The following is a 26603-nucleotide window of genomic DNA, read 5'->3' on the forward strand; positions in this document are numbered from 1 at the left end:
CACACATAAACTTTGCAGAAGTTATTTATCGAGACAGCAGCCCTCACAGGTGTAGTTAACTTTAAAATACAAGCGGTCAGTGCTTTTACCGTGGCAGTGTACTAAAACTGGAGCCAAAGCATCTGACACTGACTATTATTCAACTAGTTTCTCACATGCAATGTGTGGTATCGTAAACCAACACCGTTTTGTCTACATTAATCCTTTACTGAAACACTTGAATTGTGTGTGTTTCCTCCTTAAGACCACGGCACATTGTTGAATACATTCCACTCCTCCATTAATATTTGGAAAACCTTTTTTCTTTTTCTTTGTCAATGTTTGAAAAGCTGCATTGCTCACATCCAGTGCCATCTTTGTCTTGTTTGTTGCCAGTTTTTCTACTGGAGCTCTGCTACCTTCTCAAGGCTGGCCAATAATACAAAGGCACACCCATCAAAAGACTGTTATACAACTGCAGCTGGTGTTGAAACATTCTAAATATCTCACACAAAAAAAACATTATGTTTGTCTTTGAGGCCCATGATCAGACATGTTAAATCTACTTCTCTTTTTCAATTTCTAATATTTGAAAAAGCTGCGTTGTTCATTGGCTAGAAGTTGTCTTTCCCTGCCTTTTGCCCACCCATAAATGGTAAACTTCTTGAAATTGTTTTGGTTGTGAGTGTGACATATAGTTCTGTAGCCTGGCACCGCCCGCCTACCTACTTCCGCTTAATTTTCATTTCCCTTCAGTAGTCAGTCTGGGTCCGCGGTATATTCGCGGGATTTCTCCGGAAAGATTAGATTGATAGACATACGTCACGACCAAACGTTATGCGATAGGTTGGCAGATCCAGAGTGGCACTGGGCAGATCCAATAGTTTTAACCTTCAACAGACACCCGCCTTCAAGTGAGTTAACGTTTGTCAATTGAGCGATTCCAGGCCTTCTGTACAAATGAAATGAAGTACGATGGTCTGGTAGGACCGGGCTAAAAGGTTTGGGTAACGGCAACAAAATAGGCACACAAACAGGGTCTTAGATGAATGAGGGCCCTACGTTTCTTCACATAGCCCTGTTGTCTTTCTGAATCCCCCCCTCCCCTCCTTTAAAACTGAGCATCCCCTTTTAAAGAAGAAAGAAAGAGAGAAGACAAGACACAAAGAAAGACCTTAAAAAAGAAAGAAAGAATGACCTGGAGCAGTGAAGCCGATTCAACAGACAAGGAGTTGTTACTACCTCAGTGTCACATGGAGAGATTCCCCCAGTGCAGAGAGACCCCCCCCCCAACATTCTCCCTCTGTTGTAAGCAATTTCACAGCCTGTCTAGCTTTTGGCTTGACTCCCCCAAAACATTTAATAGCCAGCATTCACACACACACACACCCACACACACACACACACACACACACACACACACACACACACACACACACACACACACACACACACACACACACACACACACATTCACACACACACACACACACACACACACACACACACACACACACACACACACACGCAAAGAGGCACATTTATCACACACCTCTTAATTACATTTGCGCGTAGCTCGGCCAGAATGCTAAGTAGCTGTTGAATGTAAAGACTGGATCCTCAGAAATCTTTTGGTTAGACCTCTAGCGTGGTCATTAAAATTCTGTTCTTTGATCCTTATATCTTTAGCTCTCTCTCCCTCCTCCTATGCCTGTCTAGGAATCAGAAACATAAAAGCCAACCCCTGCTTGACTTTATATAGATTTGACTTCAGACCAGGTCCGCTGAGAACATAGCATAAAATGGAAAGAAATGAAATGGCTGCAATTGACAAATTGTCCAACGCAAGAAGCAGTTAATTAAAGCAGATGTTATATATCAGGGGTACGCTTAATTAAAATTAAAATATTCATACATACAATTAACAATAACATATCCCCAAGAGAACTTTGAGCGTTTTTAACCGTGAAAAAATAAATTATCAACAGATAAATATATAAAGATACCCAATGAATGCTCCTTTTAACTGCAATGACATTTAAATATTATCACATAGTTATCGATGTATGACGGTATCCAATTTTTAATATAAAAGTGTAATGTAAAATGTCCCGATGACATCTCCTAACCAAACAGTACATATTAAAGGTCACCTATTGTGCTCAATTTCAGGTTTGAAAATTACAATTTGGGTAGTTAATACAAACTGTTATCATGATGTAGAGTCCTAGATACCCTTCATATTTCTCCCAGGGCCATTGCTTTAGTCTCCTCTTTTCAGCATCTGTCTGAAACGCTTCGGTATGACATCATAAGGGGGTAGAGAAAACCGACTGGGGTTTTGTGGAATGCAGGAACACATATTGATATAGAAAACCATAAAAAGGTGCATTTAGCATAATAGCAGTTGACCTTTAAAACCATTAGCATTTGGCCCCACCTACCGTCTAAAGTTCACCGCCTAACGATTGTAATTTTTTTTTATATTTATGTTAATATATCTGTCTGTGCATCTGTAGTAATGTCCCGACTGGCAGCAATACATGCCTCGTTTCCATTTGAGTTACTTTGTGATGACATCTGGGATTTTTCTTGCCTCCCAAAGGTGGGCGGGAGAATGCTAAATGCTAACGCTAAGCATACAAAAGAGACACACAGTCAAAAGGTTGATGGGGTTTTGATATGCGTCATAGATGCACCTTTTAAACCACATACTTGCACCGATGGGAGTCGCTATAGCCGCTAAGCACCGATACTAAAACAAAGCCATTCTGACTTTGATGTGAGAGAGTGGGGAAGGAGTCACTGGGTCAGCTCTGTGTGAATAACAGCTGTGTGTGTGTGTGTGCTGCCAGCTCTCTCCTCCACACCACGCCAACTTTCACTCTGCTCAGTATTCTGAGTGCAAACAGTCTGCTTTGAGAGATATGACATTTAGGCTCAATCACTGCTATTGGGTGCATTAACATAGTGTCATGATGGTCTCTCATACACACAAATACACGCACACACACACACACAAATACACGCACACACACACACACACACACAAATACACGCACACACACACACACACACATACATACACACACACACACACACACACACACACACACACACACACACACACACACACACACACACACACACACACACACACACACACACTAAACTAACGATACCCATTTTACTGTTGCCAGGAAACGGACTCCGGGGTGTACACCTGCGTGGCTTCCAGCTCCAGCGGGGAGACGAGTTGGAGCGGAGTGCTCACAGTCAAAGGTAAATCGTCTCTCTCGGCGTGATGGTTTTAAACACATGCAAATGACACTTCAGTCTTCACAGCAGCGTATCGGATAATAACTCAGGGAGAGATACAGTACTTTAGAAGCAACCCTTTACACAGCCGAAAATAATATAGAAGGGTTTAAAAAAAACACACAGCCATCTTCTGTTAACTGAACTATGACTAATTTGGGGTGGGGGGGGGGGGGTTACTTTTGGGAGAGTTGCCGTGATGCCTTGACACTGTTTTAATGAATAGCAATGACATTTTTTTTCCCCAGTTCTAAATGAAAGTGTGGCTTCAGATAAGAAAAATGTACACACTGGGAAGTGAAGTCTCCGGGCGTGATTTGTATTTAAAAGTAACGAAGACAGTGTTCCTATAGTAGCCATTGATTTGCTTAAAATGGAACCATAGAATCTCATTTAAACACTGCCAGGCAGACTGCACATATGAACGTCTGTAAGTGGATTAATGTGAAGCATGATGTTGATTAAAAAAAAAGCGTAAATGGGGATAAATAAAGGTTAAAAGATGCTAATGCCCTCATTAGGTGTGTAATGGTGAGATATGGTCAGCTGCCACCGCGGCTAAAAGCTACACACTGCTACAATTAAATCACAGTGTTTCTTGGGGCTGTGCCCTTTTTGTTATTTTCCCCACAACAACCCATCAGGCATTATTAGTACATCACATATTTCAAGCTGTAGACATTTCATTAGTGGTGTTAAATGAGAGAGTGCCGACTTAACAAGCCTCTCTGATGACAACGGGGGTTTGTTATCTGGCTATTACGCGTGGTAATGGTTAGTTAGGATGTATAAGAGTTGTTGTGGAAAGCAATACAGTGAAGTTGTAAGTGAGGTGTATTGGGTTGGGTTGCCAGCTCTCTGACCTGGCAACCCAACGGCAGTTCAAATGCTCTTTCAACATCACATTGTAAACCTACATGTTGAATATCATTAATTGAATAGATTAAGTAGTGTTAACTTAAGCTTGAGAACAAATTCTACTGACTTAACTATTTGAAGTTACAGTGCTTTTTTTTCCTTCCCTTTTTGAGTTTATTAAACTTTACTGATTTGATTTACTTGAACTATTTTATGTATTGTAGTAAGCACCACTTAAAGGTGTGGGTGATTTACGCAGAGGACGTTATAAGATGGGGAATGCTGAAGGGGCGGATGTTGCAGTATACAATAAACTGTGCGCCCTTGTCGCCTTGTCTCTGATTTGTATTTTCTCTCCCTCTCCTCTCCGTGTAGAGAGTGCAGACCAATACGTAGCTCAGGCCACCGAGCCCTTCCAGTTGCCAGGTCCTCCGCACAAACCCATAGTCACAGACGTGTCCAAGAACAGCGTCTCTCTAACCTGGCAACCCAACGCCCACGAGGGAGGGGCCGCCGTCACCTCTTACATCATCGAGGCCTTCAGGTGAGCGTTAAAAAAATCCGACAAATCAGATAATTTTTTTGCCATTTCTGCATTTTTTTTCAGCAAATTATTAAGTCACACATCATCCCCTCTTCTCTACTTAGCATTCAAGACTGTGTTCTGAAATGTCCTAAAAATAGAAAAAGTGTTTAATTTTAGGGAGAGCAGCAAAACACCCTCAGTGAATTCCAACAGACTAATGACATTTGTTCACGGTTTGCTGGTCTTCAAAGTCAGCCGGGCTATAGCACATTGTGTGATAAGGCCTTCAAAATAAAACTCATTTACACACTGAAGTAAAAACACACATTAGAACAAATGAAAGTATAAAAACCTACAAGGAATGTCAAATTTTCATTTCAAGTTTGAGTGAGTGTTGTAGGGAGTATAAGGAGGACTCCGTGACATTGCTAGTCTAAACATTGTCGGAAAACTGGAGACACCTTCAGGTACTGCCACCTGAGAGCAAGTCCACCTTGGATTAATTAAGGGGGCAAACTAGATTTAGCTGATCAGCAGTGGTGGCTGGATGGATGAAGATAGGCAGTGTTATGTGTCCTTCCAATTGGATAAAGGTGTGTGTGTGTGTGTGTGTGTGTGTGTGTGTGTGTGTGTGTGTGTGTGTGTGTGTGTGTGTGTGTGTGTGTGTGTGTGTGTGTGTGTGTGTGTGTGTGTGTGTGTGTGTGTGTGTGTGTGTGTGTGTGTGTGTGTGTGTGTGTGTGTGTGTGTGTGTGTGCGCGCGCGTGTGTGTGTGTGTGTTAATCCAATCCAGACGTCCACCATGGCAGCCGCACAGTGTTTTCCAAGTAACGCAAACTGATTCTCAATAAAGCATTTTGAAGGGGCCGCTGGGAGGTTTGCAATAACCTTTCCTTGCCTGAGGTGCTAAAGTTTGTTTGTTTGTGTGTGTGTGTGTGTGTGTGTGTGTGTGTGTGTGTGTGTGTGTGTTTATTTAAGGCGAGATACAGCAGGTGAATAGGGTTAAATTTTAAGTTTATTTTAGATGCTGATACTGAAAACAGACTGTACAATTATTTATCTGTGTTCCAATTTATTTCAGAAATGTTTGAATAAATGAATACATATGCAAATGTTGTGATATCTAACTAATGATGCATACATTTGCATCTAATTAAAAACAAACTAACATCTTGTTCAAATCTTTATTTAATTTTGTACAACATATTAGAGTCCAAAGTTTTTACAGAACAGATTTTGGATATTCAGCAATGAACAATGTATACACACATTCTTCTGTAATAACCTTGGGAACTGTGCTTAGAATGACATTGGAAAGTTTAGTTGATGCAAGTGCTTCAGAAGTTGAGATTTCAAGTTCAATTCAGAGAAATTGAAAAAAAAGAAAACAGCCCCTTTCCCCCCCACCCCTCCTCCTTTGTCTAATTGGGCAGTTCCGCACCGGAGACAATTCTCCTGGAAAAAAATCCCCCAGAATCCTTAGGGAAAAATCTAAAAAGTGTCAGACAGATTGTTGGAGAGGCCTCTTCGTGACTGCTTGCTGCTCTGCCAAGGTGACGGTGCGTTCAGAGAGAGGAAGAAGAGAGGGGGGCCGGGGGTTGGTTGATGGGAATATTGCATCTTGGGAAATGCCACAAGGGCCCATATACGTACGTGTCCTCATTTCCTGTCGCCAGCTGCGCCCTCCTTTGCAAGCCTCATTACATTATTCATCAGGACAGCAAATTGTACCATTTGGAAAAGGAGATCTTCTGGCAAGAATAAAACTTTCTCTGAAAAGCCAGTGACTTTGCCTCACATCTGCTGTTGTTTGATAAGACATATTAGAGGAAGCCCAAAATAGATCATTTTATATTGCCTGCAGAACTCTGTTTGCATTGGTTAATTGAGTGGCTGCACATTGAATCAGCATTCCAAAGCATTTACAACAAACACACACTGACTTTTCTGCAAGTACAAATGTTGTTGTTGTAAAAAAAAATGTACATGGACATCACACTTTCATTGGACGAACCAGATGCAGTGTTTTAAGTGTATTAGCCTATATGCTAATGTTCAACACCTGTCCACATGTCAGGCGTTTCTGCCGTATTGAATATTATCTTTTTGTGCCACTTTATACTTCACTACAATTCAGATATTGAATGCGGCTCTCTTCGTCTGCCTTCTTAAGGCTGTTACATACTCCGCGGGAAGAAAGAACAAAGTTCTCGGTGACAGAGCTGCGAGAAGAAAATGACGTCATTTTCTTCTCTCAGCTCTTGTTTAGCTGTTCTCGTAGCTTGTTCTCGACACATCACCCGGGCCGAACTTTCTTCTCGCAGCTTGTCCGAGAACTATTGTGTGATTGGTCAGTCTGAAGTCAATGAGGAAAGCGAAGTGAAATCAGCTGGCGCTACTGAGTAAATTACCATGGTAACAATGCGCCGCGGTGAGGAGTTCGGCAGTTGAGTTCTCGTGAAGTATGTAATGTCAGACCAGAAAGAACTTCTCGCAGCTCTGTCACCGAGAACTTTGTTCTTTCTTCTCGCGGAGTATGTAACAGCCTTTATCGATACATATATAGATCAATTGAGAAAATAACTAACTGGTCCATAATAAGTTCATTTGGTGTAAGGGCAGGTTGTCATATTGTATCATATTGTATGAAATGTATAAAGCCCACTGAGACAAATGTATTTGTGATTTTGGGTAACGCTTTATATTAAGGTTCTTGTTATAAGCCTTAGTTAATAGGTAATAAGGACCTTATAAGATGCTTACTAACATCAGTTTGTGTTAATAAGACTATATTTAAGTGTTAATAATAACACAATAAACATGTTTACTGTGTGATTATAAGACTTTTATAAGCACTTATGAGAAACTTCTTAACTATTTATTGATTGCTTAATATCATTAATAAAAGTCTTATGAGTTTCTGATAGCTGTTAATAAAAGCATTACAAACCTATTTATTGAGTCTTACTAACTTACCTATTATGTCATAGTTAAACCTTTACTAAGGATTGTTTGTTGCTTTATGAAGGTGAACACACCTTTATTATTTGTTTATTAGCAGTTAACTATGTTCTAAGAATGATGCTTATTAAGGTTAATAAGTCCTTTATTAAACAGGTAATAATGCATTTCTATGCTCTAAGAACAATGCTTATTAAGGTTAATAAGTCCTTTATTAAACAGGTAATAATGCATTTTGAAGGTACCTGATCTAAAGCGAGAACAATGCTTATTAAGGCCAATAAGTCCTTTATTAAACAGGTAATAATGCATTTTGAAGGTACCTGATCTAAAGCGAGAACAATGTTTATTAAGGTTAATAAGTCCTTTATTAAACAGGTAATAATGCATTTTGAAGGTACTGGATCTAAAGCGAGAACAATGCTTATTAAGGCCAATAAGTCCTTTATTAAACAGGTAATAATGCATTTTGAAGGTACCTGATCTAAAGCGAGAACAATGTTTATTAAGGTTAATAAGTCCTTTATTAAACAGGTAATAATGCATTTTGAAGGTACTGGATCTAAAGCGAGAACAATGCTTATTAAGGCTAATAAATCCTTTAACATACACTTTTTAACAGTTAATAAGTATCTTGTCAAGGTGGATACAATGTGAATTCAAAAAAACTACATGTAAATACAATGTTACAGAGGTGAAGCACAAAAACTTACTTTTAAAGAAAAAAAAAACACTTAACAACTGTGCAATTGTAAACATGTTTGTTTGTTTCCCAGAACTTTCATGAACAACATTTCACTAAATGTAAAAAAATAAATACCTTTGTAAAGTAAAAATGCTGCCTGACATCAATTCAAGTGTCTAATGATTAAGACTATTAATTTAAAATATTAAATGAAGAACAACAAAACAATTAAACGAGTAGAGCAAAAAAAACTTCCATCAAAACAATAATAAAAAAAAAACTCTGTTGTAGGTAAAACAATATAAAACGACGTAGGGTTGTATGAGTTGCTTCTGCATATTGAATCTGTAACCTTATGGAGATGGCAATCCTCACTAGAGGAATTTGGGTGAGACGTTGCTGTATCAGAAGTCAGCATTATACTGTTGCAGATAGGACAAGCAGAAAACCACATACAGCTATATAGATGCTAACCCAGTGGTTCTCAAACTTGTTTTGTCATTCCCCACTTTGGAGGTGGGAATATTTTCAAGTCCCACCGTTCCCCGATTGTGTCAACAAAATAGTAAGAAAATTGGTCAGTCTTAAAAGTTTAAAATGTATTGAAATAAAATCAAGTAATACAATTCAAAAATAGATAATTTAAAAAAAAAGCCTTCTTCTGCTGGCCCCCTCTGCAACAGTATAATGCTGACTTCTGTTATACTTCCTCTTCCTCTTCCCATCGTCTGAGGAGGAGTCAGAGGACGGACTTGAGCCCCAGGGGAAGGTTGAGTCAGGCTGGTCTTTCTTGTTACTGTATAAAGACAACACAAAGAAACATTGATCACAATTAGACAGATAGCAGACAGGTTATACTAAGCATTTAAGAGATTTGGACGTGGAATCTGCAAAAAGGGGTGCAGTATCAAAGTAAATTTAGTCTGTAATGGTGACAATTGTTGGAAAAAAGTAAATATTTTCTTTCATTCAGATAGTTGTCCCTTCAAGAAATCTCTCTCCGTTGTCAGGTCTTTTATTTTTACATCCTGGCATTCTAATTTATACCTGGCCAGCTTATGTTTATATTTCTGTAGAGTTTGGCAGTTAGGACAATTTGGGCAGCATCTGGGTCAGCACAGAAATAACCATTCAGCATTACTTTGCCCCTTCCTGACAAGCTAGCATGACACAACTGTTAATAGATACGTTTGGTTGCAGTTTTTATGATAGTGTAAGCTAAACGTTAGCTCAAAAAAGAAGCTCACCAAAGCTTCTGAAAGAAAGTAATGTAAGCTAGGCAAACAACTAGCAAGCTAGAACCAGCTAACGTTACTATAGCATTACATTCTTAAACTTACCAGAAGAGTCATCCTCCTGTTCGGACCTCACCCTCTTATTTTTCAGAGACCTGGTTTGGGGTGCTGACCGTGCTGACGACTCCGACATGTTCTCCTTACTTTCGTGAAACACTTTGTCAAGCATGGCCGTCAAGCTGGCGTCAAGCCATCAGCGACTTGCATACACGGAACTTCCGGTTTTACAACTACCTTCAAAATAAAAGCCCTTTAAGGATCTGATTTGAGGCACAAAACCGATCATACGAGTCATATTCATCATAGATTGTGAAAAATATACTACGTTCTCGGGGCATCTCATTTTAACACTCAACATGTGTGCGCACACATAGAGGTGAAAGAATCACTTCAGAGCAAAAACAAATATAGTATGCACTCATTATGCTAGATGCCAAAAGACAACATTTTGGAAAGAGGGATGAAAATCAGTGACTTTAGCCAACTAAGATATGGCGCTGCAAACCAAACTCAGAAAACTAATTTTTGAAGGTACTTCAACAAGAAAAACATTAAAGCTAATCAAATACCTTCACCGCTCTAACATTGTATTTACATGTCGTTTTTCTAATTCTCATTGTATCCTCCTTGACAAGATATAGTACTTATTAACTGTTATTAAGTGTTTAATAAAGGACTTATTAACCTTAATAAGCATTGTTCATAGAGCATAGTTAACTGTTATTAATTGATTAATAAAGATGTGGTTACCTTCATAAAGCAACAAACAATGCTTAGTAAAGGTTTAACAATGACATAATAGGTAAGTTAGTAAGACTCAATAAATAGGTTTGTAATGCTTTTATTAACAGCATCTTATCAGAAACTCATAAGACTTTTATTAATGCTATTAAGCAATCAATTAATAGTTAAGAAGTGTCTTATAAGTGCTTATAAAAGTCTTATAATCACACTGTCAACATGTTTATTATGTTATTATTAACACTTATATATAGTCTTATTAACTCAAATTAATGTTAATAAGCATCTAATAAGGTCCTTATTACCTATTTACTAAGGCTTATAACAAGAACCTTAATATAAAGCGTTACCTGATTTTGGGCTATACAAATAAAACTGATTTGATTTGATTTGATTTGATAAACGTGGATTCAGCGATTCTGGAGAATGCTTGTTGTCGAATAACATTTTGGCAAAATCAGTGAATATCTCCTCACGACCTACTTCATGTCAGTACGAGCATGCTGCTATGGCTAGGGTCCCCTTTATTTACATACACGTTTACATAGCCTAAGCTGTGTATTAACACTGGAAACTGCATTTGTTTTTCAGCGCATACACTACAGATAGGTAGTGGAAATCATGAGGAGATATTTACTGATTTTGACAACAAGCTCACTCCACCTTTTTAATAATAATGATTATTCTTATACAGGATCATTTAATTTTTTTCCCACCTCTGCCAAATGCAACAGTAAAAAGGTTAAGGCAGAATGAGACAGGTGGGCGTCAAATTTGGTCTGTAAAATAAAATATCATGACATCATCCTTCTCTCTCAGCCAATCAGCGGGCAGCACGTGGCAGACCGTGGCCGACATGGTGAAGATAGAGACACACACCATCACCGGCCTCCTACCCAACACCATCTACCTGTTCATCGTCAGAGCTGTCAACGCGTACGGCCTGAGTGACCCCAGCCCCATCTCTGAGCCCGTGAGGACGCAAGGTCAGTATAACTACAGGTCTCATACACACAATAACACATGACTGGGTAGTGTGTGTGTGTGTGTGTGTGTGTGTGTGTGTGTGTGTGTGTGTGTGTGTGTGTGTGTGTGTGTGTGTGTGTGTGTGTGTGTGTGTGTGTGTGTGTGTGTGTGTGTGTGTGTGTGTGTGTGTGTGTGTGTGTGTGTGTGTGTGGTAAAAAAAAAAGTAAATGTGTGTGTGTGTTGTGTTCTCTCAGATGTGAGTCCCACTGGTCAGGGGGTGGACCACAGACAGGTGCAGAGGGAGCTGGGGGAGGTGGCCGTCCAGCTGCAAGAGCCTGTCACCTTGACGACATCCTCCATACGAGTATCCTGGACTGTGAGTGGCTGGCTCTTTGTGGGATTTTGTTTTAACATTGGAGGGGGGGGGACATTATAAGTGGGCAGTGTTATTCTTTAGGAATCATGTTTCACTGCTCATGACTGTACAGTGTTAACTTACATGACACACTTAACTTAAGTGTGTCATGTAAGTTAACATTAACATTGGTAATAAAATGCCAAGCCAACATTGTAGATGCTAGCAGCAAATATCATTTTAGCTTAAGTTACAACTTAAGGCAAAAGTTAGAAAATAGAACATTATCATTAATCCGCAGACACTTGTGAAAAAGGGGTTGTCTTTCAAATTTTACAAGGGGGACAAATGCACCTATACATTCTGGGGGTGGGGGGGGGCATTTACCTGCACCCCCCGAAATCTAGGCATATGCTTTGTGGGTCTCTGTTTATTTCAGAGACACATAGTAACAGGTTCTCTTATCTCATCCTCACTAAGGTGGGCCGTCAGTCTCAGTACGTGCAGGGCTACCGTCTCTTCTACAGACCCAGTGGGGGGAACTGGCTGCTGCAGGACATCAACTCTCCCTCTGAACGCAGCACGGTGCTCTCCAGTCTGCTCAAAGGGACTGAGTACGAAGTCAAGCTCCGCCCATACTTTGATGAGTTCCAGGGCCTGGACAGCAGAACGTTACTGGTCCGAACCCTCGAAGAAGGTATGGAAACAACAAGAGATTCAAACCTTTATTTATACAGGTTAATCCCATTGACAACGGAGACCCATTCCCATGTTTCCATTCACACACAGCTAGCAGGCTAACTATCGAGAGCAATTTAGGGTTTGGTGTCTTGTTCAAGGATACTTTGTTATGTGGCAAGGAGACAGGGTATCGAACCACCAACCCTGTGTTTGAGGGTCAACCGCCCTACCCACTTTGCCACAGCCGCCCAAAGATTTCTGTGATATTACACCTTGACACCTTGAAAATGGCTGCCCATTTTACCTGTCTTGACAGCACATGTATTTCGGTAATGTTATATCATTTTTAGGACGACTTTTATATCCTCCACAATTTGGGCTCATTTATATCGATCCCTATTTTCATTAAAGAAGACCACCACACACGCACTGACGTTTTTTTTGCAGCCTGGGGTTCTCAGCAGGTTTATATGAGTTGATACAAACTCTAGATTAAAAACAAGGAAAAACAGAGTCGTAAAAAATAGAAAATTGCTATCAGCGCTTCTAGCCTTCGGATCGAAACTGCTCGAGTCGCTGAGTCTGACCAAAATAAAACATTATTAACTTTTTTAAAGCAATCAATAAAGCTTTATTTCCTCTCCCGCTATACAGCACCAAGTTTTATATTTCTCGATTTGCGTTTAATATGTCCTCACTCGTCCTGCCTCGGTCAACCTGCCTCCTCAGTTCTCAGTACTCTCATGTTAAAGGTGGAGTCAGGAATTCTGGAGAACTTGTTATCAAAATCAGTGAGTATCGCCTCACGATCCCCCACCTGTCAGTACTGTGTGTGCTCTAAAAACAAATCTGGTGTTAATATACAACATTGGCTCTGTAAATTGGTATTGTAAAGAAATAGTATATACACAAAATGTCCCACTATAGTTAGCAACATACCCGTTTACAGAGCCTAGGCTGTGTATTAATACTGGATTTTATTTCAGCGCAACACACATTACACATAGGTATCAGATCGTGAGGAAATAATCACTGATTTTGACAAAAAGTCAATTTGACATCAAGCGTTTTCCAGAATCGCGGACTCCACCTTTAATAGTTAGTCCATCTAACACAGTGCGTACTAAAACTATTGTTGATGTAACACCATGTGATCTCTGTCAGTCCCCAGCGCTCCACCCAGAGCAGTGACAGTCAAGCTCAGCAACAGCTCCAGCATCAGTGTGTCCTGGGAGCCTCCACCCCCAGACAGGCAGAACGGAATCATCCAGGAGTACAGGGTAAACAAAACACACACACACACACACACACACACACACACACACACACACACACACACACACACACACACACACACACACACACACACACACACACACACACACACACACACACACACACACGCACGCACGCACACATACACATACTCTCTCACACACACACACACACACACACACTTTATTGTAGTTTTGTATTTTTGCCCATTGTGAATGAGTAACAATAGGTTTAATTGTTCAAATTATCAGCATCCTACAAAATGTATATAATTTTTGTGCAAAAAATAAATAAAAGAGAGAGAGAAAAAAACACACACACACACACACACACACACACACACACACACACACACACACACACACACACACCTACTTTCACACAACAATGTACAAACTCTTTAGAATAATGAGTCCATATTTACAGTTATACTAAATGAGGCAGCAAAAGAAATTGCAGGAATAAATGTTTTTTAGTCTGAATGCAGAGAATGTTAAGGCAAGACTTCATACATAGAGTTTAGTACTACAGGGATTATCTGATGGCAAATCCAATAGGTTTACAGTGAAATATTGAATTGAGTGTCACAAAATACCTCAAGGTCAAAATGATCCTTATAACTGATTTTAATGGTCAACTCTGTGTGTATCCCAACCAGGTCTGGTGTGTGGGCAGTGTTGGTGGTGAGAACCAGACCCGTTACCACATCAACAGGACAGTGGATGGTAACACCATGTCCGCTCTGCTGAAGGGCCTGCTGCCCGGGGTGCTCTATCAGGTGGAGGCCGCCGCGGTGACCAGTGCTGGCGTGGGCACTCACAGTCAGCCCGTGTCTGTCCTATTCAGTGAGTACACAGTGAAGGAAACAGTTGAATACATGTAATAAGAGCGGGACAAGATTCAGATGTACTATAGAGACACACATTTGATTTTGCCAGAACTTTAGAAGGCACACATTAGTTCTATTAAAAATGATGTCAGAATATGTATGTATTGATATATTTTTATTCTGCGGCATTGACCTTTTGGATGGTCAGTCCAATACTTTTGTCCAGACTGAAATATTCTCAACACCTGTCGGATAGAATCCCATTCCATTCTGTCAAAATCTGTGAATATCTCCTCACTATCTGCTACCTGTGTATACAGTAAACAGCAGATTGTCTTTCAGCGCACGCACACACACATAGTATGGACAGATCTATCTATCTATCTATCTATCTATCTATCTATCTATCTATCTATCTATCTATCTATCTATCTATCTATCTATCTATCTATCTATCTATCTATCTATCTATCTATCTATCTATCTATCTATCTATCTATCTATCTATCTATCCATCCATCCATCCATCCATCCATCCATCCATCCATCCATCCATCCATCCATCCATCCATCCATCCATCCATCCATCCATCCATCCATCCATCCATCCATCCATCCATCTATTTTCCACTCATCCCTCTCGTTTTCTCCCCCCAGAGTTGCCAGCTGAACAGCCCTCCATGCCGGGCGGTGGTGGTGGTGGTGGTGGTAGCGGCAGCGGTAGCGACAGCTCCGAGGAGAGCAGTGTGAGTCTGTCTGAGCAGATCACAGACGTGGTGAAGCAGCCTGCGTTCATCGCGGGGATCGGTGGAGCGTGCTGGGTCATCCTGATGGGCTTCAGCGTGTGGATCTACTGCCGGCGCAAGAAGAGGAAGGAGCTCAGCCACTACACCGCCTCATTCGCCTACACACCAGCAGGTAGCATCGAGGAAAAGCACTGAGATATGGTGGAAGGATACAGACAGTATAAGTGTTACTGTTCTTAGGCTCTGTGTGTCTGCTGTCTGACATTATACATAGGAATACTTCACCCATATGGAACCGGCGTTCTATAATACAATGAATGAGGTTTTTCTTCCCTCAGTCTTCCCTCAGTCTTCCCTTGCCCCAGCTGTCCTGTCAATCCTAACCCTACATTTTACCATGTGTGATGTCACACATTAGACAGTGGGACCATAAAACACTCTTTCTGCCTTTTCCTCAGGCTAGTATGAGTTTTTTGAGAGATTGAGATGAGATTTTTGCACATATACAGTATACTACAGGTTCTCAGAGTTCAATACACCTTCATATTTCCACCGGTGAAGTAGGTCTTTAAGCCTATTATGGTCTAAGTTGTGGAGACTATTCCATTTGAATTGGGCTGTGACCCAGTGGTTTGCACAGGGGGACCTGCCCTTTCTGTTCAGAGAGCTTAGAGCCCTTTTTAAAATCTTTACTCAGACTAATGTATTTAACCCGTCTGCTACTGGGACTTGCCTTAAGAGCATTCTGCAAGTATTCAAAATCTTACAAAGTACATTGGTCTTATTTCATGAAACTTAAAGGTGCTGTAAGCGGAATGGTTCTTTTAGCTAACTTCCTGTCAGTTACTGCAGTTAGCAGTCCCCTCGCTCATCCCTACGTCACCACATTAATGCACTGCGGTCTTCAAGCAGCAAGTTATCTAGCATCATCTCAGATCCATAAGTGTGATAAAACATGATAAAAACCATCAAAACAGACATTGGGAAGGATTTTTGCCTGCTCCGCCATTGTAGGCGCATACCCATTCACCCATCTGTTGCTCTGGCGTGCACCGGCAGTGAGACCATGGAGTGTATATACTACATATGAGTGAGACGAGTGTCGGTCTGTAGCGTTCTCTCTTCTGATTGGATAAAAATTTCGGGATACTACAATACGTTTATTTGCCGATTACGTGCAAAGCAGCTGACTGAGAGATCGGCTTTATGAAACGCGCACATTATGTACAGTAAGTGATCACTGTATGAATAAAGAGCGATTTTACACTTATATTAACATAAATAAACCGCTTACTTCACCTTTAATACTAGACACAATCACCTAACAAGCAACCTTTCACTGAGGTATAGGGATTTGTAAGTTCAATATGCTTGACTTGAAAATGAGTATTACAAGGCTGGGTTACTATGACCCATAAGCTCTTCTATATTACTAGTAACAAATGCTTGATATGAGTATTTCTAAGCTAACTTCAAGATATAGCTCATCTTACAATGCTATCACTCAATAATCTTATTTCAACACAGTGTATACATTAGATCATATAGACTAGATATCCAGTGAGAACATTGTTTGACTCACCACTCTCTCTTTCTCTCTGTCTTCTCTGCAGTTGGTTTCCCTCACACAGAGGGGCCGGGACTCAATGGAAGGTAATTACATATAAACAACATTTATATTCTGCTGTGTATTTGTGTCCTTGGTGTGTTTTAAATTAACGTCAGAATGCTTCTCCGTAGGCCCGGGGTCAACATAGGAAACTACCCGTGGCTGGCAGACTCCTGGCCCACCACCAACCTGGTGCACAGCGGGAAAGAGGCCGTCAACTGCTGCACGGCCAACCATGACACAGCAGAGAGATACTACAATGGTAGGAGTCTGCTAAAACACAGTCATTATTATATACAATGGTACAGAATACTAAAGTCTGTTTGTATGATGTTGTGACTATTGTAATACCGGCAAAAACATTATTTATTTATTTATTTTAAGCACTCGTCAATTTTGAGATTTGTATCCATTTTCCTTCCATAACATGTCTCCTTTCATACTAAATTAAAATGTCCAAAAATGTACATTTAGGCGTTTATTGTTGGGCTAAATCTTGTCTGTTTTGCGTCTGTATATTTCTTCCTATGCAACTGTCTTTAACGGACATTATCTCAACATTAGTTTGTTTCAATACTGTGAACCAAGAATCTCAACTTCTAAAGTACTAGTATTGTTCATATGTTGTTAATTGTCTTATGAAACCTTCTCCTCAAAACATGCAGAAAATGCATATGTGAGACCGATATACAGTCGTTTTTCTTTTTGATATGTAAAAAAAAAACGTTGGACAGTAAAATCTTGCCAAAATGAATAACTTTGGCTTTTTAAATGAGATGCAAAAGGCATATTTACTCAGATATTGCCAAATGTGTCTATTTATTCAAACCATTCACTGTGACGAAGCAGAGCTCATACTCCTAAGCAAAGCAAATCAACTCTGCTACATAACAAAAATCCCCTTCCATTCCCTGTGTAGAAGCCGGCATCTCCAACTACCTGAACCAGACAGAGAAGTACAGCATGGGCGGCTCTACTGAAGGTCCCATCTACAGCACCATAGACGCCACCAGTGAAGACCTGCATGGCTTTACCTACGCCCAGAACACCTCCACTACTCCCTATGCCTCCACCAACATCATGCCTTTCACCACCAACCAGACACAGGCACCACCCTCATCACAGCAGCAGCAGGCCCACTGCGGGGAACAGCAGACCGAAGACGGACACTGGATCACCCAGCCGGGCCCCTCTGGAGCTCAGTACGCCCAGCCCGACCGCTGCAACGGTGAATTGACCCTTTTCCTTTTGTCTCTGACTTACTAAATATGTATATACGCCATACTGTCTACTTTACGATCGTTTGTGTATGCGAGGTTCGTCGGACCGTTTACACTGAAGTATACAGAAGCAATAAAGAATTTAAAAAAAAAACTTCTGTGTCTTTTGAAAAGACGCAATGCATTGTGGGGCGGTTGAGTAGGAAAAGTATTCTATCGATCCATACACAAAATCTTTCCCGGAAGTAATTACTACTTATCCAGGGCACTTCTCGCCTACACAAACTCGCATACACAACCACAATATACTCAAATTGACGTCAAAATTAGTATGAGTAGGACGTTAGTAGGGCTTTTATAGAGACAGATTGTGTTGTAGCAGCATACCAACAGCGTGTGTGTTTTAGTTCTCAGCATGCAGCACTTGTTTGAGAAAAAGAAAATCAATACATTGCCTGGCCCCTGGTTTTGCCTTCTCTGATCTCCTAAGCCCCTCATTCTAACTCAAGACCCAATTAACTCTAACAGAAAAAAATCACTGCTACCACACTGAACATTTTTACAGTTTTGCCTTCAGAAGAGTTCAATTATATGGACGTTTTTTTGTTGTTGCTTTTTCAAGCTTTTCAAATCTTATCAATGCAAACTTTGATAAGTAATTATTCAAGCACAACTACCAATAATTGTAATAAAAGTTCCAGCTGCTCAGTTGTGAGAACCCATAATATCACTCAATATCCTTTTAAAGCTCAAAAGCGCTGTTCTTTATGAATTAGATGGTATTTGCAACAGTAGGCCAGGCAAAGTAAGGCATTTTGGGGCCAAAAATAGAATAAATTGTAAAAGAATTTTTTTCAGCTCAGATAATTTCTATGAGGTGTCCAGAACAACATACTAAAAGTCCTAAGAAATCCTAGTTGGGGAAATATGTTTAATTCTCATCAATCCGAGATGTGTGCCAATAAGGCGAGACACCAATAAATCCCAATGGGGCTATTTTTTTCCTTTACTCCTATCAAAATGAAACATTACACAATGAAAGTATCCATGAAAATGTAAATGTTTTGTATTACAAGTTTCTTTGAAAATTTATTTTAATATGCAAATGAGCTATACACTAATCGTACACGCCCAAAATAAACCCAAATAGGCTTAATTTTTTCCTTTACTCCTACCACAATAAAACTTTACATAGTAAAAGTATACTTGAAAAGTAAAACATTTTGTATTACAAGTTTCTTTTTAAATGAATTTGAATATGCACATGAGCTCCACACGTATTGAATATCCAATCATCGTACTGCCAATGGGTGATGGCAATGCTGCTTTTAGACTGGCCTCTAACCTGAAAAACTGCCTGGCTTACCTGCCAGGGGTATAACAGGTGCCTCTCATGAATTAGATTTGTCTCTTCAAATACCACTGCACGCAATTTGATAGCACTACATCCAATCAGAGCAATGAACAATGTGACGTATTAAGCCCCGTTCGTTTAGCGAACAGCGGGGTTAACTGTTAAATTGAACTTTTGCCGTGGTTGGTCGGCAAAACAGAACATTCCTCTTACTTGCTAATGAAAGATTTGAGTGCCGTCTTCCAAATTGTAAAGGGTCGAGGCCCCAGAGCACCATACATAGGGCTCTGGCCCGCCCATATCAGATAGAACCAATTAAAACGCAGCTCGGGATTTCTTGACATATTTAATGAGCTTCAATGGAGAGTGCCCAGACCAACAGGCGCAGCACATTTAATTTGCCAGCGCCTAGTGGCAGGTCTGGAGTTCCAGGCTAGTGCCATTCCCTTTCCTATGCCAAATAGACGAGATGTAGAATCACAGCCTGAAATGGCATGGAGAAAGAGGAGATTGTCACACATCTTGGGACCAAGTAACTCCTTTGTCTACTTTATGCACCATATCCCTCTTGTTTTTGTTGCTTTCTTTGGTTCTGGTGCCATAAACAGCTCGTGTGCATTCAGATCAGCATGATGCAACAAGAGTACTAACAAGTCTGTGTCATCACCTACTGAGACTGTGTCTTTTGTTCTGGCAGAGGCAATGGCAGTTTGGACAATGAGCACATCTGCATCGTGCTTTGCATGGTTTGTTATACACCATTTTTATCTTACAAGTTTCTTTGAAATTGAATTTTAATATGCAAATGAGCTATACACTAATCAAATATAGGCTACCCAAAATATATCCGCATAGGCTTAATTTTTTCCTTTAAAGATCCAAGTGACTGCTGCAGATATTGCTGCGGTTGGTTGCATACACATTCAGTACTTTATGATTCCTCCTATACGTGAACCTATTGTGTATCAGCCACTGGCTCTGTTGCCAGCAGATAACAAAACATCACAGCTGGATGTTTTGTGGAAGACATCCCTACTCCTTCACTCTCAAAGGCCATCATGGTCTGGTATGATGCAGATCCTGCATCTTCTAGATGAACACCCTGGGAGAGCTTCAGTAACATTACTTCCAATGATTGATCTTGATCCCAGTGATGAATCCTGCATATACTCAACATTGAGGTTTGTGGCAACTCAAGCTCTGCAGTATGATGTGACCCCTGTTCTGACGTTCGACCAACCCCTTCTGGAAAGCCTTGACCATTATAAGTTAACTTCTAATACAAATGTTTTACTTTTCATGTAGACTTTCATTGTGTAAAGTTTTAATGTGGTAGGAGTAAAGGTAAAAATGAAGCCTATGCAGATATATTTTGGGTAGCCTATATTTGATTAGTGCATAGCTCATTTGCATATTAAAATTCATTTTCAAAGAAACTTGTAAGACAAAAAATGGTGTATCACAAACCATGCAAAGCACGATGCAGATGTGCTCATTGTCCGAACTGCCATTGCCTCTGCCAGAACAAAAGACACAGTCTCAGTAGGTGATGATGACACAGACGTGTTAGTACTCTTGTTGCATCATACTGATCTGAATGCACACAAGCTGTTTATGGCACAAGAACCAAATAAATTAATGTATAGCTGTCCCCAGACAAACGTGCAACATCACATCTCTCTTCCTGAGATCCTCTGAGATTGTCTTTCCCTTTTGGCATGTCTGACCTGTATGGGTTCACTTTGGTGAGCCTAAACTGACCTGGTTTTATCTCTGTTTTATCTGGTGCCGCCCAATTACTTCCCTAAAGATCTCTCATTACATTGGTCCATTTCATCACTCAATTTGGCCCACCTGATTGTGTTTACCTGCTCCATTTAAGCAATGCAGCTCAGGGTTCACAAACTTTTGCACATACAAAAGTTGTCAAATAATTAATTTTTTATCAGTTTTAACAATTGATTTCCGGTAAAGAAAAATGTGGAATTGATAAACAAAAATCTGTTATTTCATATAAAAAATACTGGTATTGATAAAAATTAATTAATGATAGTCAAAATAAATAAAATTCCAAAAGGCGAGTTAATTGGTCCCAAGGTGTGTGACAATCTCCTCTTTCACCATGCCATTTCAGGCTGTGATTCTACGTCTCGTCTATTTGGCATTGGAAAGGGAATGGCACTGAAAAAAGTAAAAAATGACACTAGCTAGGGAGGGGGGGGGGGGGGGATCTAATTCATGAGAGGCACCTGTTATAAGTAAGCCAGGCAGTTTTTCAGGTTAGAGCCCAGTCTAAAAGCAGCATCGCCATCACCTATTGGCAGTACGATGATTGGATATTCAATAAGTGTGGAGCTCATGTGCATATTCAAATTCATTTAAACAGAAACTTAATACTAAAACTTAACGTAATACAAAATGTTTTACTTTTCAAGTATACTTTTACTATGTAAAGTTTTATTGTGGTAGTAGTAAAGGAAAAAATTAAGCCTATTTGGGTTTATTTTGGGCATGTACGATTAGTGTATAGCTCATTTGCATATTAAAATAAATTTTCAAAGAAACTTGTAATACAAAACATTTAAATTTTCATGGATACTTTCATTGTGTAAAGTTTCATTTTGATAGGACTAAAGGAAAAAAATAGCCCTATTGGGATTTATTGGTGTCTCGCCTTATTGGCACACATCTCGGATTGATGAGAATTAAACATATTTCCCCAACTAGGATTTCTTAGGACTTTTAGTATGTTGTTCTGGACACCTCATAGAAATTATCTGAGCTGAAAAAAATTCTTTTACAATTTATTCTATGAAAAACGCTATTTTGCCTGGACTACAGGGCTTAATTGCACACGAAGGGGGGGAATTCTGGGAAACCTTTTTGAATATTCCCTAATCTTTACATACAGTATGCAAATCAGACAGGTGCACCCAGGACGCTATCAACTTGGCGGTTTAGCTATCGTGCATTTCCCCCTTTGTGAATTACACGCTGTATTTTTTTTTCTCCGATTTTCACATGTTTAGCGGATGCAACAAGCAATGCAAACCTGTAGTGGATTTCACCCATAATGTCTTCTTTCAAATGACTGATGTTTCTCCTCTCCATCTGTCCAATAGGTAAGCCCAAGCAGAAGGTTGGTAAGGCTGTGAAGACTCCCTCTCTGACGTGGATGGAGGCTCTTCCCCTTCCTCCCCCCATAGGAGAACTGGATCAGTCTGAACTAGAGGATGACTTCCAGCCTCCAGAACACATAGAAGACATGGACATAGGGTCAGTCACTCTCCCACTCTTTCTTACACACACACACACACACACACCGGACCTCTCGATAAAGTAGTATTACACTGTTTTATTAACATTTAGACTCTGTGTCAACTCTACCAGGAACATTTAAGTATCAAACCCAACGTGGCTCTTATGCCTCTGGCTTTTAACAACTCAGTTATCTTGGACCTCCTGCTCAATTGCTTTAGTGATTTAGCTGTGTTCCCCCCTTCTTCAGAAAACCCAATTAGCTGTCGTTTTCCCTTTACAACATGAGAGCAAACTGTCATTTAGTATCACACGCTCGCAGCGGTAAAAACCTCCAAAGTGGAAGCTTAGCCTCCCGCAGTTATGCCATCGGCGAGGCCCTCCAACTCAAGAGGAGCCTGGAAGAGACGCATTAATCTTTAAGTAGCCTCGTAACGAGCTGGGATTTGAATGCACCGGCAACAGCACGTTTTAAAAGTGAAACACTGCAGGTTAATAGGGTAAAAACCTTAACTTACAAAGCTTTTTCTCAATTTGTAAAACAAAAAATGCTATTTAGAGGTCTTAACATGCAATATGTTGCATGTTTTTAGGAACAACATCCATCATAAAACAGACCATTAACAAGAAATGAAAAATTCCTTCTGTAATAACCTTCAGAATTATTTTATTTTATAAAAAACTGTTTTTTACCTTTTATTTATAGTATGAAAGAAAACATGTTGTGAAGGCAAAATAGCCAAGACATCTCAAAAGGCCTTAAATACACATAACAATATGATCTATTCACATCTCTGACACTGCATCATTCACCTGTTACCATAGACTGTAACTGTAACCCTCGTCTGTGTGTGTGTGTGTGTGTGTGTGTGTGTGTGTGTGTGTCTGTGTGTAGCTCTGATGGGGAGTGGTGTCCCCCCCTCCCAGAGAGAACCTACCTTGCGGAGGGTTGTGAGGAGGGACAGAGGAACAACGCCTGCTCTCCGGCCACCTCCTACAGCCACCAGTCCACCGCCACACTCACCCCCTCCCCACACGAAGAGACCAGAGCCCCCCATGACCTACCCCGACTCAACCAACCAGACAGCCAGCAGCTAGCACGGTATGGGTACTGACTGCTAGCTGTATCCACTGTTTATGACAGTAGCACTCGTGACTCTGAAAGCTTATCATGAGCATACACAGCTCCTCCCCTTTCTTTGTTTAGCTAAATCTGATTAATTAAAAGTCATTTAATTTCTAAGGCTTTACCTAAGACTTTAAAGCATAATTGTGTAACTATTGTTCGACAAAATAAACTAAATGTTCCTGATACACATGAAAAACGAACCTTTGCCCAATACCACACACTCGTTGCTTCTACAGTCACACTTGGTTTGGTATTATAAATATAGATATAGATATAGATATAGATATAGATCTGATTTTAAAGTGCTACTGCTTGTACAATACATTGCATGGACTAGCACTATATTACTTCTCTGTCCTCATCACACTCTATTAACCAGATATCCCTTCGATCACAAAATGCTGGCCTTCTAAAAACTCCATGGGTCAATAAGCAATCCCCAGGCAACAGAGCTTTCTCTCTGTCTGTGCCTCCCACTTATGTAACAAACTACCAGCTATGGTTAGGGAGGCCAGCTCGGTCAATATTTTTTTAATCAAAATAAAAGTTTGTGAAACTAATTGGGGCATGTTGTGTGCGTTTTTTGGGCTAAATAAATTAACTTGGACTTGACTTGAATTGACATGGGTCCACATGTGTTAGCCAATTTGCTAATCTCTTTGCCGATGCTGAATTATCCCATTTTGGTTACAAAGAAGCAGATACAATCACAACAGGAGAAGAAATCATAATGGTCAAATTGGTCATAAGGTCAGTGATTCTAGAGAGTGCTGGTTGTCAAAATCACTTCAAAATCAATGAATATCTCCTCAATCCACTACCTGTCCGTTACTGTTTGAGCGCCGAAAAGAAAATCTGGTGTACACAGCCTAGGCTCTGTAAATGGCCATGCTACTAGCTTGCATACCCTTCGATTACATAGAAGTTAACAGAACCTAGGCTGTGTATTAACACCAGATTTTTTTTTCCAGCACACACAGTATGGACAGGTAACAGATGAGTGAGGAGAGATTCACTGATTTAGACCAGAATTGATTTTGACAACGAGCATGTTTCTAGACTCACTGACTCCACCTTTAACAGAGGACAGATATCATTTAGAACATTTTTCTTTTGTAAACCTCATTCTTGATAGAAGCTTTAGCCTGTGATTCCATGTGTATGTGTTCTGTGTGGTTAACATGTATCCCTCTCTCCCTCCCATAGCAGAAGGTTAGCGTGTGGTCCGGTGCCAGTTCCCCAGGCCCCCAGCCCCCTGCTCACCCAGTCTAACCCTAACCTCTCTGGCCTGCCGCTCCATGCCTCAGCAGAGACCAACTCACTGCAGTGCCACAGCCTTGCCCATAGAGGAGTACACAGCAATGAAGACAACGCCAGCAACACTACACCCGGTATGTGACTGACTGGCAGCACCATTGCCTCACGCATACAAGCACATAGACATCACACGCAAGCAACGACACACACGCAGGCAGGCAGGCACATACACAAATGGCACTTTAGTACAGTGCTTCTCAATTCTATTTAGTAATGGACCCACTTTGAAACATACTGGATATACATTTTCAACTTCCCTTGAAGTGCCAAAACATGGGCTGAATATACATCACATGCTTTGGTGTCTGTAGAGTATGGTAAATGGACAGGGACATGCATCAGTGTCTAATTTATTAAAGAACATTGTCACTGAAAAAACACAATAATACACTTTTTTAATTTAAGGCGATTTGAATTTTTATTTATTTTTTCTAGTAGGCGATAAGTTTAATCATCATGCACAATTTTTTTTTTTTTTTAAATTAACCTTTAAAAAAAGATATCACTTGCCCCCAACAGTACCCCTAAATTACCCACCATTTGAGAACCAATGCTTTATCAAACAAGATCATGAAACAGAATCATGAGATGAGCATTCATGTATGCATTCACCCTAGAAACTGTGTTGACTTACTCTTTATCATTTAAATAATCCATATGCATTGAATATACATCAAATGCTTTGGTGTCTGTTCAGTATGGTAAAACAGAACTTTGATTGTTTGTATTTTCTCCCCCTCTCTCTCTCGCTCTCTCTATCTCTCTCTCTCTCTCTTTCTCTCTCTCCCTCCCACACACACACACACACAGTGCACAATCGCTCGTCCCCAGCGGATTCAGGCACTCCTCCCAGCCAAAAATCCCGCGTGAAAAAAAAGGTGTCCAAGAGTTCAGCGTACAGAAGAGACGCACAAGGAGGTGAGCACCGGATTTAAGATGGGTTCACTTAAGGGACAGGGACATTATGAATACAACATGTGACCTTTTCTTTATTCAATTCTGACCTTTTCTCACATTCATTCATTCATCTTACATAGACGATTTCACTATTAAAAATGAATGTGTTATTTTGCATGGACGTGACAATGCCACTGCTAGGACATCACACATTCTTAGTAGCTGACTATCCAGCTCTAATGCCATAGAGAGTGTTTTTAACATTCAGTGGCATTTTGTCAGTGACTTCACTTCATACTAATCCGCCACGTACACACACAGATCTTCTGCGAATACCATCTGTGATTTGCAAATGTTCAACTCCCCGGTACATAAGCGTAGTGGGAGGCTATAGTGTTCCCTGATTATTTATACACATGGATTTGACCAATCTTTATGGATTTGGTTTTAGACCATATGTTCAGCCAGATAAGCATTGCACCATCTCTCCCACGTTGTCGCCACTCTGCACTTGAATCCTGCAATAAAGAAAATCTCAGTTGAGGTCAATGGTGTTAATGAAATGAAAAAAAATCTATAATCCCAAATGATACAGGGGGGAAAAACA

General features: G+C 40.3%; 1 protein-coding gene across 2 annotated transcripts in view; it reads left to right on the forward strand.

Annotated features, from left to right (window-relative positions):
• The window catches only part of robo3 (roundabout, axon guidance receptor, homolog 3), a 109804-nt gene that overhangs the window by 76606 nt on the left and 6595 nt on the right, over positions 1 to 26603 (forward strand). The window contains exons 10-24 of one of the 2 annotated variants that reach the window (XM_080041126.1): positions 3180 to 3261; positions 4531 to 4699; positions 11180 to 11346; positions 11581 to 11702; positions 12162 to 12378; positions 13527 to 13642; positions 14296 to 14482; positions 15124 to 15384; positions 16826 to 16865; positions 16953 to 17083; positions 17741 to 18049; positions 22518 to 22671; positions 23549 to 23755; positions 24989 to 25173; positions 25910 to 26017. In XM_080041126.1, the coding sequence (XP_079897252.1) occupies positions 3180 to 3261; positions 4531 to 4699; positions 11180 to 11346; positions 11581 to 11702; positions 12162 to 12378; positions 13527 to 13642; positions 14296 to 14482; positions 15124 to 15384; positions 16826 to 16865; positions 16953 to 17083; positions 17741 to 18049; positions 22518 to 22671; positions 23549 to 23755; positions 24989 to 25173; positions 25910 to 26017 (2455 nt within the window). The remainder of the gene's footprint in view (positions 1 to 3179; positions 3262 to 4530; positions 4700 to 11179; positions 11347 to 11580; positions 11703 to 12161; positions 12379 to 13526; positions 13643 to 14295; positions 14483 to 15123; positions 15385 to 16825; positions 16866 to 16952; positions 17084 to 17740; positions 18050 to 22517; positions 22672 to 23548; positions 23756 to 24988; positions 25174 to 25909; positions 26018 to 26603) is intronic. The other variant, XM_080041127.1, reaches the window with a different exon arrangement.

The sequence above is a fragment of the Ammodytes marinus genome (genome assembly GCF_949987685.1).
Source record: "Ammodytes marinus genome assembly, chromosome: 14".
Taxonomy (NCBI): Eukaryota; Metazoa; Chordata; class Actinopteri; order Uranoscopiformes; family Ammodytidae; genus Ammodytes; species Ammodytes marinus.